The 13539-nt window shown below is 49.8% G+C and overlaps 2 protein-coding genes across 2 annotated transcripts in view; both read right to left on the bottom strand.

Annotated features, from left to right (window-relative positions):
- Window positions 1–6315: 6315 nt before the first annotated feature.
- On the bottom strand, window positions 6316–6759 carry LACBIDRAFT_304124 (uncharacterized protein; the record flags this gene model as incomplete). The annotated part of the gene is made up of 3 exons (XM_001884527.1): window positions 6316–6327; window positions 6379–6505; window positions 6602–6759. The coding sequence occupies 3 exons, from the start codon at window positions 6757–6759 to the stop codon at window positions 6316–6318; spliced, it is 297 nt and encodes a 98-aa protein (XP_001884562.1).
- A 3895-nt stretch (window positions 6760–10654) lies between these two features.
- The window catches only part of LACBIDRAFT_330342 (uncharacterized protein), a gene marked incomplete at both ends in the record, with an annotated part of 3741 nt that continues 856 nt past the window's right edge, over window positions 10655–13539 (bottom strand). Inside the window, 9 exons of the mRNA XM_001884526.1 lie at window positions 10655–11012; window positions 11246–11352; window positions 11625–11699; window positions 11741–12007; window positions 12069–12083; window positions 12137–12319; window positions 12423–12507; window positions 12591–12700; window positions 12934–13053. Coding sequence (XP_001884561.1) covers window positions 10655–11012; window positions 11246–11352; window positions 11625–11699; window positions 11741–12007; window positions 12069–12083; window positions 12137–12319; window positions 12423–12507; window positions 12591–12700; window positions 12934–13053 — 1320 coding nt within the window. The remainder of the gene's footprint in view (window positions 11013–11245; window positions 11353–11624; window positions 11700–11740; window positions 12008–12068; window positions 12084–12136; window positions 12320–12422; window positions 12508–12590; window positions 12701–12933; window positions 13054–13539) is intronic.

Raw genomic sequence — 13539 nt, 5'->3', positions numbered from 1 at the left:
GATCCTATAGTTTGCCCATAAGGGGATGTTCACATGAGGCCAGTCCTCGGCGAGGTCAATAATGATGGCCTTTCGTGTGCAAGCCATTAGATCAATAGGCAAAGCTTGAATTTGGTCTAACTGGGCCGCCTTCAAATGTTCAGTGTCCCGCTTGGGCGTTATCATTGTCCACCAAGTAAAAAATGCCACGTACTCTCGCATAGCTCGTTGAGCATTGCGAAAGCCAAATTCTGTGCAAAAAGAATCGAACTGAATAGCCGCGGATTCAGGCAAAGGTAGAGTGAATTTTCCGCTGAAAAACAGCAGTTGCTCCACGCGTTGATACTCAGAAAAGTACTCCGAGAAGTCTATAGAGATGTTATTGTGCGAGTCTTGAGAAAGATACCAAGGTTGCTGCTGGGGTGATCCCCAAATTGATACAGGAGTCCAAGGGTCCCAGGGTTTGTTCGGATTCCATCGAAGTATTGATCTGTCCAGCGCTCCGCCTGAAGCAACAAACTCTTTTAAGACCGCATCAGAGTGTGCGAGAAGACACCAGGTCAATCCGTCATTGTCCTCGGCGGAGTGTATTGGAGTATGAAGTTGGGAGTCGTGGGCAAAGAGGCCTGTGGACATGATAACTAGTTGATTTGGCAGGTGACCATGTGTATAGGATAGATTAGGTAACCGCATTGGCCAGAAGTCACAATCTGATTACATAATAATCAATCTATGTAAACTCAACGAACTACTCAAGACCCATGTCTGGTTCCGAGCCTTCATCCCCGGGCCACTCATCATCGAAATCGCTCTCACCCTGTTCAAAATCGTAAGAAGTTTGATCTATTTGTAGGTCGCGCAACTCTCCCGTTCTCAAAGTCTTAATCCATTCTGGATCATAACAGTTGACTGGAAGACGAGGACGGGCGAGTGCTTCAGGATTCTCCCTATCCCTATGGAGGCGCCGTCGAGGAGGTTTTCCAGGGATACGACGATGGCCAATTTTGGGTTGTCTAAGCTCTTCCACGAATGTGTCGATTCGCCATTCAAGCATTTCGAGAGAAGTTCCACGCCATGACGGATAGACACGTCGATAGTCACCTGGCGAATCGGGGTCTGACTCGTCTGAGCTCACGCCTGCGATTCCAACAGTTTCAAAGAGACGGCTGAACGGCTTGAGTTCAGGCACATTCTGGACGGCGTCTCGCCGTTTGAAGTAAAGCTTGGTAGTTCAGCAGAAAGAAATACAGAGAAGAAGTTGGATAGGAGACGAACCTGTCGTTTGCGTTGATATCTAGAGCTATGTGCTAGTGATTCTTGGTGTAGTTGAACGTTGTTTCCTTGGTATAGCGAGAACCTTTTACGAAGGTATTTGAGTTGTTTGTGGAATGTCGTTCGGATGTAAGTGACGTCTGTGAAAGCTTCAGGGATCGGTGCGGCCTCTTGGTACCATTTGTCCTCGACAATCCGAGTCAGCAGATCATCGGCAAACACAGTTTCGGCTTCAGTATTGAAGGGGGAACCACCTGGACCAGCCCAGTCAATGGAAAAGTTCCTCGCTGAAATGCGAATACACCCTGGTTGTCGGGATTCGAAGACTTGGATCTCTTCAGGCGTAGGAGCTGGACGAGAGAAAAGTTCATTGTCATTTTTGGCGTTGTTGAAAAGGCGAAAGAGATGTCGCCGCAAAATGCGCTGGAGGGATTGATTAAGAAGGGAAGAGCAGATCTCGAAGTCACGCTCACCAGGAAACTCATTCGGAATGGATGTGTATCACGAGGGTCCTTTGGCTTTGGTGTTTTCTTCAATTTCTTCTTACCTTTGTGTAGCGAGGACCCAAGCACTACCTTCATCACTTCACGGCACTCTTTGCGAGTTTGATCAACAGAGTTTTGAACCCCATTGAGCCGCTCTAAGATCGTGTCTAGTCCTGCGTGATCACCACCTGGAACTTCTGCGTCTTCCGGAATAGTGCCTAGATCAAGGCCGGGAGCCGACAAGCTCCGCATCCTACGTTCCCCTTCAGATATAAAATTTGCATGGAATCTTTGGTCGCATGGGCGCGATTCCTGGGACGAGCCCCAATCAAAGTCATTATGACCCTCATCGAAGTTAAAATTGATCGGCTTCTTGGGAATGGGCGTAACCAGAGGCGCCCCGACAGGCGTCGGGGAGGGTCCAGCTGGACGAAGGTTCGTGGGTAGAGGATCTATTAGGGACGCACGTCTCAGGTTCGAAACTTGAGTGGAGTAAATAACAGCAAAATTACCTTGGTTATATAGATTTTCCTGATTGAACGTACGTTGGTTCGAGGTGGCATCTCCTTGGAGGAAGTCTTTCTGCTGTCGGGGGAGGAAACAATCGACTTCCATGTCAGAACCCAACGGCGATCCTGGATCATAACTTTGCTGATCAACAGTTAAAGAAAGTGGCGGGTACGATCCAGAAGGTGGGTACAAAGAACCGAGCATGTCTGGCAGCGCTTCAAGAAATTGATCGGGCCTACTCAACCGTACGTCATAGTTTCGTCCACCAACACTCTGAGAGAGTCCCAGATGCAGTCCAGAAGGTTGATTGAGAGTCCTGGGTACACCTTGTGTTGTATCAGAAACTTGATCACGCCCACTCTGACTGGGCCCGCTCAATCCTGGGTCGCAAGCTTGTCCACCACCATTTTGAGAGTTTCTCAGATGCTGTCCAGAAGGCTGGTCAAAAGAACCAGGCACATCTTGTACCGCATCAGAAAACCGACTGGACCCACTCGATTCTAAATTACGGCCTTGTGCACCAATATCTTGAGAAAGTGCTCCAGAAGGCTCGTTGAAAGAACCTCGTACTGCTCCGGAGAAGGCTTCATTAGAGATTGATGATAGGGCTTGGTTACTTGTGACTGCCGGATCCACGAAATTGGGGCGCATTTGGTTATATGGGTCAGACGGAACTCCGCTTTTTGAGGTATTGTGAGACTCAAAGATGACATCGGGGGTGTTTTGAGCCAAGCCCCGGGGCTGAGCAGCTGCTTCAGAAGGTAGAGAGGATGCAGAGGCGGAGTTATGGAAGAACTGGGCACTATGAGCACGATGTGGATCAAGGTCCACCAACCCTTGACTGCTCGAAGGAGCATCTGACGTTGGAGCTGTAGCTTTATCTAAATCCATCGCACTCAAACTAACGTTTGACTGAGAATCTCGGTCAGGGTAGCAAATTAAAGAATCAATAGTCATAGTTCGAGGACCCCTCTCGGAACGAACATTGGTGGCAGAAGTTACGCCAGACTGGCGAGGTGCAGAAGGCGCCCTACGAAATTGATGCAAATCATCCCCACCAGCTTTCGCTTGGGAAAGCAGAGGACCAGGGCGATAACGTAACGGGTTGGCATCAGGGGAAGGGGAAGCAGAACTCGAAGATGGAGTCGTAGGTTGAGCGCCCCCAAGACTAAAACCAGCTACGTTCGCCGTAGCCCCTTCACTCAACGCGGCAAAGTCACTAATCGGCTTCCAGGGAGCATCCTGTACTTGCTGACTATTTGGAGGGCAAGGAGCCGACGTTTGGTGGATAATCTCACCCTGGGGGTTGACGGCCGCACCAGCGGATGCACCAGAAGGCCGATGTGGAGCCTGCGGGGAGTCAGAAGAGTGTAAAGTATCAGAGGGTAAAAATTGGTTGTGGCAATTGAACGTAGGCTGGGATGGTTTGGGCAGATGATCAAAGATAGTGCTCGAGACTGGGGCTGGATAGGTACCAAGCTGAGAGGTCGATGCAGAAACGGGAGTCGTTACAGTTGCACCAGAACGACAAAGGGAAGATTGAGCCTGGGCGCTGAGGGGAGGACATAGCGCAGATCGAACAACTTCGCTCGAAATAGTTTTGGGTTCAACGTGGGAACTATGACGATGGGAGCCAGCTGAAAATTTGGAAGCCAATGCTTGGTGAATACCTGGCACATCTTGAGGATCGGAATCGAAGGGGGAGGCTACGCCAGAGCGGTGGCGCGCTGATTGTGCGCTGTGACAACGATGCGGGCTGTTTGAGTTATGAGCTCTTGAAGAAACCTGGCAATCTGTGAGGGCCACAGAGGCAGACCGATCACGGGTAGATGGGACACTGCGGGAATCACGTGAGACAAAATCTCCATCATGGACTTGGCCACTCTTAGAGGTACCCAATCCTAGAGACGTGAGGCTACGCATCTCCATTGCAACCCCTGCGCTAAGATCAATCTTGGGCAGAGAATGCTGACCACGAGAACCAACAGCGAAATTGCTAGTCAAACTGTGATGCCCCTCGGCAACCTTGTGAAATGTGGAGAAAGACGAAGCAGATTGGCTGCGAGAAGAATTAGCGCCACGGGAGTCCCGTGGAGGCGGCTCTCGAAAGTGCCCTTGGTTGCCCGGGGGTAAAAACTTGGGATGATCGACCTCCATGACGGTCTCTCCGCTCAAACCTCTGCTCGGCCGAGACTGCTCCCGGGGATGGGAAACGACAAGAGAAGTTGTGTCACGCTGGTAAGCAGATTGCATGCTCTGGTTGTTCAAAATGGCAGGAACCTGGGAAGATGCTGTAGAAGCTAGGGGAGTTCGTTTACGAGCAGACTGGACGCTGCAGGAACGTTGTGAAACAGGCTCTCCGTAGTGCCCTTGGCTACTCCACATAGGCTGATCTACCTGCATCGCATCCCCTCCACTCAAACTGGCACTGAATTGTAGTTGCGCGTCAGAGCCAACAGGCTGTAATTCTTCACAGGGACGGGAAGCTAGAGAGGATGAGTGAGCAGATTGGACGCTGCGACAACGGTCAGAGTCATTCAAATTCGCAGCTCCCAGGGAAAACGCGGGAGACGGGGCAGCTCGATTACGAGAAGACTGTACGCTGCGGGGGCGGAGTGGGGAAGCCTGTCGATAGCATTCTTGGCCAGCTGAGGTTGAGGACATAGGACGAGGTGGACCACCAGGGCCAACTAGGCCACCAATGCTTCCTGTAGCCAATCCTTCTGGGGGTGTCATGCCATGGCGGTGTCGAACAGACTGTACGCTACGAGGGCGCTGTTGAGCATCCCACCCGGCGGCTGTGGCAGAAACCACGGGAGATCCAGGACGAGATTGCGGTGAGTGGACGCTACGGAGATGGTCTTTTACAGAATACGAGTGGTGCCCTTCGTTTGAAGCGAGAATGCTACGAGATGGAGTCGGCGGTTGCGCTTGCACTGGACGTCCCAGATACTGAGATGCCGATGTTTGACGCCCAAAGTCGCCCAAAGCCACAGGAGGGGGTACGTCTGAGTTGTGGTGCAGATTATGGACATTGTTAGCAGTGCGTTGGAGAGGCATCATTGGTGGAGGGGGTAACATCATGGGAGATGGTAACATTATGGGCGTTATGGGTGGATGTAGTGGCATCATAGGTGGCGAATCGGACGTGCGGCTTGTTTCAATATGTTGCTGCCTCCTATCACGCTCCATTTCCTCGACTTGTAGTGGTGTCATCTTCCTTTTTCCTTTATCCTGTTCTGCGATAACCACATCCCCAAGGATGGCGTCCTGTCGTAATTCATTCCGAGGATGAATCATTTCCCGAGATATGTTCTCCTCTATTCTGGTGTTGCTCTCCTAAATTATTAGGTTAGTCTGTTGCGCTCTGAGGGCGATTATGCTGCTTTACCCCTCTTAAATCCATCTGAGAGGCAATATTACGGGAAACAGCGGGGGTTGCACCATACGGTTTGCCAATTATGCTGCCATGTAAATGCTCTCCGCCCACAGTTTGAAAGCCTTTCATTGAATTATCATGAGCAACGGTTGACGTGCTGGCCCGCGCTAACTGAAGACGATTGGTTTAATAAAAATCAAACATCATTCGAATTGAGTTTCAATACCCGGCGTTTTTCATAACCATTGAGAAGACCTTGCTTGAGTGACTGATAAGAAGATCATGAGTTGAACTGACTATCGACAGGAGGATGACCGCATACCGGTTCTGGAGCCTACACCACGCCCAAAAATGTTTATGAACAACAAAGCAGTTGGGAAGCACAAAAACTGACCTTTCGCAACTCACCACCAGGCGTCCTTTTCTGTTTAGGTTCATGCGGTCGATCTTCCCAGGTGCTCATAGAAGGACGTTTGCGAGCAGAAGATGAAACTTGAAATCCTAGGCTTTTGCCCTCCATAGGTCAGCTTGAAGAAGCACAAAGACCCGTATTTCAAGGAGTTGGTGGCTCAAAACTATCTCCGTTAGGAAGGAACGGATTTGTCCGACGGACCCTGAAAAGAACACACAAATCGAGAGAAATGCAATCATGGGCCGAATTTGAAGGATATGGGGACAGCCAAAGTTTCTTCATGCCTTGGGCTACAAGTCGGCGTGTCAGACAGACAGAATGACGGGAGAAGTATGACAGACCTCGAAACAAGATCCAAGTATGTTTGAAACGAAGCCCATGGGCGCAAATGCACGCTCAAGTCGCCCTCTTGCCAAAGCAGTGTGACACTGACGACACGGATAAGCCAGGGGGGCCAGTTGCAAGATACTTAAAAGAAACTTGACAATAACTGATTTGGTGCAAATTGAAATATTGAAGTTCAAACGTTCAAGAATTACGATTGGGAAACCACGTGAGGCTTACATAAATAAACTCCGCTCACAAGGTGGGAGGACCCCGGTCAATAGCAGAAACGGTCTGTTCCCGATCCGGACAAAAAATTTGGATTTTCGCAAATCGGCCGGGAGCCAGTCCGGACAGAAAGTGGAACCCCAGCCCGGACAGGATTGCTCAGGGCACATACACCCTCAGGCAGCAATCCGGACAGAAGGTCTCTTAGCTGAGTCGTCAAGCGCGCGATATGGCGTGTGCCACTCTTCCCTGAGAATGGATGTTCGATCCTTGAACTAAGCACTATCCTTACTTTACACGTGTTTTTGTAGTGCTCAATAAGCCCGGATAGCCATTCCAGGAACCTCACGGACTTGTAAATAGATCGAGAATACTGATTCTTGTTTGTTGAAGCTCTGGGGGCGTCTCTGGACTCTTTGCGCCTACCTGGGCCGTTTTTTACGCCCTGGAATGGCTAGATCTGCGGATCCGGACGAATTTTTGCCGAAAAACCCCCAGATCCACCAACCCGGACAAATTTACAAAATTTGAGGTAAGCCGGGTACAATCCGGACAGAAACTGCGAAATGGCGTCCGGACAAAACCCCCATTTTCGGGATCAGACCGTTTCTGCTATTGACCGGGATCCTGGTGTGGGTCACTCGCGGCTTCTTCAACTGGAACATTTAAATTCTCTACGTTGTTAGAAGTATGTGGATTTTGTTTTCTGCAAAATTGACCTTTCAACGTGCTGTATTTAGATACGCCGGCTAGTCTCACCACGTTCATGATATGACTGTCACGTCCGAGAGGTCAGGACTTGACTTTAAACTACTCGAACTTTTTCAAAACGTGAATGCATCTAGAAGAAGCTTTTGCAGGCGGACCTGCCTGTGCGTGGACTCGCGCACAGTACCATGTCCCACTTTTTGCTCCAAGGTAGTCAAGCGTTGGAGCGCATCCCCTCGCGGTGCTAGGGCAACGGCCGGCAGGCCTACGCCGGGGAGTCATGCCAATGTGACAGTCGCTCACCTCGGACTGTCGTGGGGCACCATTCGTCTACTTCAGTGCTCCGCTGGTGGATTTCGCAGCGGGCCTTCTTCAATTGAGCTGATAACCACCCTGTGGACCCATGTATCCCGTCACCAGAACCCAACCGCTCTAAACAGCGGCGCGACTTGCTTTGACTGAAAATGTTCTCAAAGCCGACGGTGTTGCATTGGCTGCTGGCAGCTTCTCCTTTTCCGAGATTTTCGATCACGGAGTCAACTCTGGCGCGAAATCGCGCAAACAGTCTTCTCAAACTTATGACTCAGCACCCCCCCGCGTGGCTCATGTGGAATTCATTCAACAAGTGGCTCGTGGACAAATTGCGGCACAAGAGACCTCGCATCGGCTTCGTGGATATTGTCTTCACATCTGACACGACACAAGGCTTGATAGGAATCTATGACCTTTGACCTATCTACCTGACACTGTTTGTTGAGTTTCTAGCAGACGAGGGTTCACCAGCAACTAGAAAGCAGCTTGTTACCCTTCGGTCAACCTTCGGTGGACGTCAATCGCCACCCATCAATGTTTGGCGTTGTTTGGGAAAGCCTTCGGATGACGAATGGCTTATGATCTTGGAACTTTTTCGGGCACGTCTGTCCTTTACTCCAGCTGTCAGCAGGTGGATTGTGCGCGTTGTTGTCCTCATCTCTATTGATCGTCTTCATCGGCATTCTTTCCGCCAACTGTTCAAACCATCCGCAGCGGTGCCAACGGAAGTATCCTTGGAGCGGCATGGCGTTGTGCTGAGAGTTCTTCCATTTTATCATTGGAAAACGTCCAGTTTGGAGCACACGCGGGATCTTCTGCAGATCACTTTCACCGGACATTAACTCGGTTTCGCTTCTTCAGAATCCGGAGTCGTGCAATCATCCTTCCTAGCAACTCTACCGTGACATCGGCACAGAGCTGTTCCAAAACTTTCTAGCCAATCAGCGCATAACTACTCCCAACATGGATTGCTATATCTTTGCGATAACCTTGAATCACCCCTCATTGGCCTTGTTCCCTGCGATTTGTGATTGACTCGTCTTTTGCTCTTTTCTATATGACGAAGTTTCAGCTTCAAATGCGGCTAGCCAGAATGACCAGCACTTCCTACTCTATCTCTGATCGGCCTCGTTCTGGCCAAGTCTGTCATTTTGATTGACTGAAGGCCTATTCTGTGCGTCAACCGCGTCATCGGCGAGTCAACCGCATCATCAGTCGTCGAAGCTTTCACTGGAGCGAAGTCTTTCTGGGGCGGCATTGCGGTTGAAAATATTTTCAAGGCTAACGGGGCACTTCATTGGCACCTACTCCCGAGATTCTTCTTGATCACCCAGGCAAGCCCCTCGGCAAATCACAGCACGACAGACCATGTACCAACTTCTTAGCGACCATCCTGGCTAAGCGCCCGTGAGTATTGGCTTCAAGGTGGCTAACGTGTCTCATCCTCTAGTAGGGTTGCATAAGCGATTCCATCCCTTACCAGCAATTAGCAGACACAAGTTAGAGCTTGGCAGGTTGTTACCATTGGATGAACGCAAACTCCAATTTGGTCCTTGTGGCAAAGGACCAATGACTTCCAGCATTACTTTCGAAACAACGTGCGTGCCGTATGTTTACGTACGACGTTCTTTTTTACCAGGCTACTGAAGCCGTTTGCCCCTCGAAGTCGTGTAGCTATAGAGTCGGGAGGCAGAATAAAAACTGACTTATGCGGAAGTGGCCAATTGTCACAGAATGTCACTGCCGTTCATGTTTTATTCCTAATCAGGAAAATACGAATCTCTTGCCCTTTGTCCGAAGTCCTTTGTCCCTCACAACTCAAGCTCGATGCCTTTACACCCCAATAGCGGCGCAACTGCCGACAGTGACCCACAGTACACATTCAGCTCTCATGAAGAGAATCTCTTAGAGAGAGACGGGTTCGTCCTGATTCAATCTCCTACGGAGGTCTGCAGTGCTTTTGATTGATACAAAGATCTTTCTCACTGATTGCGCTATTTTTTCTAGCGTTTGTCACAGGAGAATAATAGACTTCTTCGCCTTTTGAATAGCGTATAGCCTTCAACATCTTGATCCCATTGAAGATTTCCAACAATGTTTTCCAGAACCAAGATGCAGTCGCTCGTGCTGTTGCCCAAAACCGCTGGTTCAATGAGGCAGGTTGAGTTAAATATCAGTCTGCAAGATTCTAACATGATCTCTAGCTTTCAGATCTCTTGGTAGATGATTTACGATGTCCCGTCCTCCAGAAGTCCACCGCAAAACGATTCATGTTCAGTGTCTTTATGTCGCTACATTTCTTCATGTAGCTAATAACCCCCTTCCAGTCTGGCGGCTTGTGGTCACGAGTTCTCTGCAATTGCCCTCAACGAGCTCTTTCAGAGTGAAATTCATCGGATGGCGCTTTCTTTCGGCCTTCACCCACAACTTCCAGCTTATGACCGACCCTCCCTCGTTCGAATCAAGGAACAAGGTGGTGGACTCGCGAAACCTCGGTATAGATGCCCTCTATGCCAGAAACATATCTTAGCCCCCCCAGTTGAATGCCGACCATATAGCGGGCTTGCAGCAACCCTCGGTGAAATTGACGGCCTAATGGCTGTCACACAGGACCAGCAAGAGCATCACTTTAATTGGAGCGATTACTTTTTGTTTTTCAGTGACTGATCGTCTTTACATAGAACTAGTCATTAAGAAGATATATGTGTATAAAACAACGAATGCGTCTTATTGCGAAAATGAGGACAGACAGCACACTTTGAATAACGACTTCATACGCATTGAGAATGTGTTGAGCATCGTCGCGCCAAAACCTCGATAGAGCCCCATTATCCGTAATATTACGGACAAGATCGATAGGTTGTTCTTCCACTTGCCTTTCGCGTCGGCAGGAAAAGGTTGTATCCTTGTTTTGGCACTTCACGTGTGGTCAAAGCCTTCACATTACAGCATTTAAATGCGAGTTGATGGCGAGACGTACACACACATCTAGGGATAAACAACTCTGCTCCTGGGTCAGCAGGGGCGACAGAAGATAGATAGAACTCATGCAGTGCTCCGAGAGGACCAGCCAAAGCTGCTCCAAGTGGCGTAAAACGCTGGACGGCCTTTGCCTGAATGGGCATCGATGGGTGAACCAGGGGTGGAATGGAGGGTTAAGAGGGCCGGCTGACGACCATCGTTGGAGCAGGGGATTTTGATTTCGATGGTCACTGTTTGGGCCAGTTTGGCAGCAACTCCGCCTAGTGCCCCTCGTCTGCCATGCTTGCACAAGACCCCAACTTTCCCGACAATCTTGACATCCGCCCCTCCAACCTGAACGATATTGCTCGACAAAGCACAGATAGCGAGCGTGTCTTTGGGATAGAAGCTCAAGAGGATGCAATTCGTCTTTACGGGATCGCTAGAAGAGTATGGTAGATCAAATCTTCGAAAAAAGCACTTTGGATCTCATCTTTGATATCTTCGCTAGCAGGGAAGCGGCATACACGTTGTCCGCGTATGTTTCTACACCCTCAGACCGAAAAATTGAACCCCCTTTTGTTTGGGACGCAGCAAGGATTCACCCTGTAACGATGATCGAACTGGGATCCGATTCTGGGTTGGTTGCTTCGGGTATTATCAAGACACTCGAACCTCGAGATCTTTTCATCGCTACCGATCTTCCTGAGGTCTATGTGGGAAGGTCGATGAAGACGATCGAAGGGTTGGCAGACAACGTGCACAATGCACCCGCTGACACCCTAAGTAAAGGAGAGACGGGCCCGGGAAAGTGTCGAAATCATCAAATGCTGCATTGGAAACGAGAAGCCATTCGTTCATCCGGAGCCTTTGCCACACAACGCCAAACATTAATGGGTCGACATAGTAACGAGCTTGTTGCTCGTTGTTGGTGGGCCCTCGTCTGCCAGAAAGTCGATAAACAGCTTCAGGCAGATGGATCAAATGTCGTCAATGCCTATTGAGCATTGAGCCAGATATGCTCTCTAGGATGAAGACAATAAGTAGTACTCACCAAGCCGATGCCAGCTTTCTTGTGCGCAATTTCTCTACCCAGGTCAATGAATTCCACATCTCCCACACAGAGGTGCTGAATCATAGTTTGTGAGAAAACTCGTTGCGCGATTTCACGCTACAGTTGGCTGCAAACAAAGTGAGGTGAGGTGGGTGCAAAGCGAGTTGTTCGTGCATGTGAGATCGGGCGGAGAGAAGGTCGATGAAGACGATCGAAAGATAGGCAGGCGCACACTGCACCTGCTGACACCCGGCGTAAAGGATAGACGTGCCCGGAAAAGTGTCAAGAGCATCAAGCGTTGCATTGAAAGCATTCGTCATCCGAAGCCTTTGCCACACAACGCCAAACATGAATGGGTCCATAGAGTGGTAACGAGCTGATTGCTAGTTGTTGGTGGGCCCTCGTCTGCCAGAAAGTTGATAAACAGATTCAGGCAGATCGTACATAGGACGCAAAGGCCTATTGAGCCTTGAGTCAGATATATTCCCGAGGATGAAGACAATAGTACTCACCAGGACGATGCCAGGTTTCGTGTGCGGCAATTTCTCTACCGTGTTGAATGAATTCCACATCTCCCACACAGAGGTGCTGAATCGAAGTGAGATAAGGTGCAAAGCGAGTTGTTCGTGCATGTCAGACCGAGTGGAGAGAAGGTCGATGAAGACGATCGAAAGATAGGCAGGCGCACACTGCACCTGCTGACACCCGGCGTAGAGGATAGACGTGCCCGGAAAAGTGTCAAGAGCATCACATGTTGCATTGGAAGCCCGAGTTCGTCATCCAAAGTCTTTGTCATACAACGCCAAACACCACTGTGTGGCAAATTGGAATCACGTCGAAAGACTGGTAGCGAGCGGGTTGCTGGTTGTTGGTGGGCCGTCGTCTGACAAAAAGTCAATAAACAGCTTCAGGTGGATGAATCAAAGGACGTCAATGCCTATTGATCCTTAAGTCAGACATACTCACCGAGGTGTCTTGTGAATTTGTCTACGAAACGCCTCTTCGATGAATTCCACATGTGCAACCCAGGGGTGCTGGGTCATGGTTTCTGAGAAAACTCTTTGCGCGATTTCACGCTAGAGTTGACTGTATGATCGAAAATTTGGAGGGCGCGAACAGAACAAACAATGTTTCAATGAAACTGTCGGCCTTGAGAACATTTGCAGCCTGAGCAAGTTGCAGCGCCGTTTCAGGCCGATTGCTTCCTGGTAGGGGGATTTCGCCGGATGACATACATGAGCAATTGTCAGCTCAACCGCGCATAATAATGTCGTTTGCAGCTGAGAAGAAGGTCTGCTGCAAAATACACCTGGAGAACACGGAAGCCGGCGAATGGTGTCCACGACAGTTGAAGGTGAGCGTCTGCCACATCGCCATGACCGGTAATAGCTGTCGGCGTCGTTGTTTCAGGACCGCAAGCATCTCTTGACTAGCTTGGGGGAATGAAGAGGCAATTGCGGGATATGGGCGTTGTGCGCGAGTCCACGCACAATCCGGCCTACGTGGGTGGAAGGGCTCCTTCTGGGCACATTCACGATTTGAAAAGAACCCAATCGTTGAAATCAAGCTGTGGCCGTACAGACGTGTCAGTCGTGTCATTCTGCGTTGTCCGTCTGCATTTTGATATCAAAACAAAGATAGAAGACACCTCGAATCGACCCCAAATCGTAGGAAAAAGGCCGATAAGGGTTGACCTTGGAGCGAAACGAAAGAATTGTGGGACATGGGCGCTATGCGCGAGTCCACGCACAGGCCGGTCCGCGTGCAAGCGCTTCTTCATAGTGCATTCACGATTTGGAAACGTCCGAGTCGTTGAAACCACTGGCCCGGCCATTCGGACCCTACAGTCAAATCATTCGGAACGTGGCGAGATTAGCCTGATTATCCTGGAAAAAGCACGTTAAACGTCATTTCG

This window comes from Laccaria bicolor, genomic scaffold (genome assembly GCF_000143565.1).
Source record: "Laccaria bicolor S238N-H82 LACBIscaffold_26 genomic scaffold, whole genome shotgun sequence".
NCBI classification, from domain to species: Eukaryota; Fungi; Basidiomycota; class Agaricomycetes; order Agaricales; family Hydnangiaceae; genus Laccaria; species Laccaria bicolor.
This window is presented reverse-complemented; position numbering and strand designations above follow the sequence as displayed.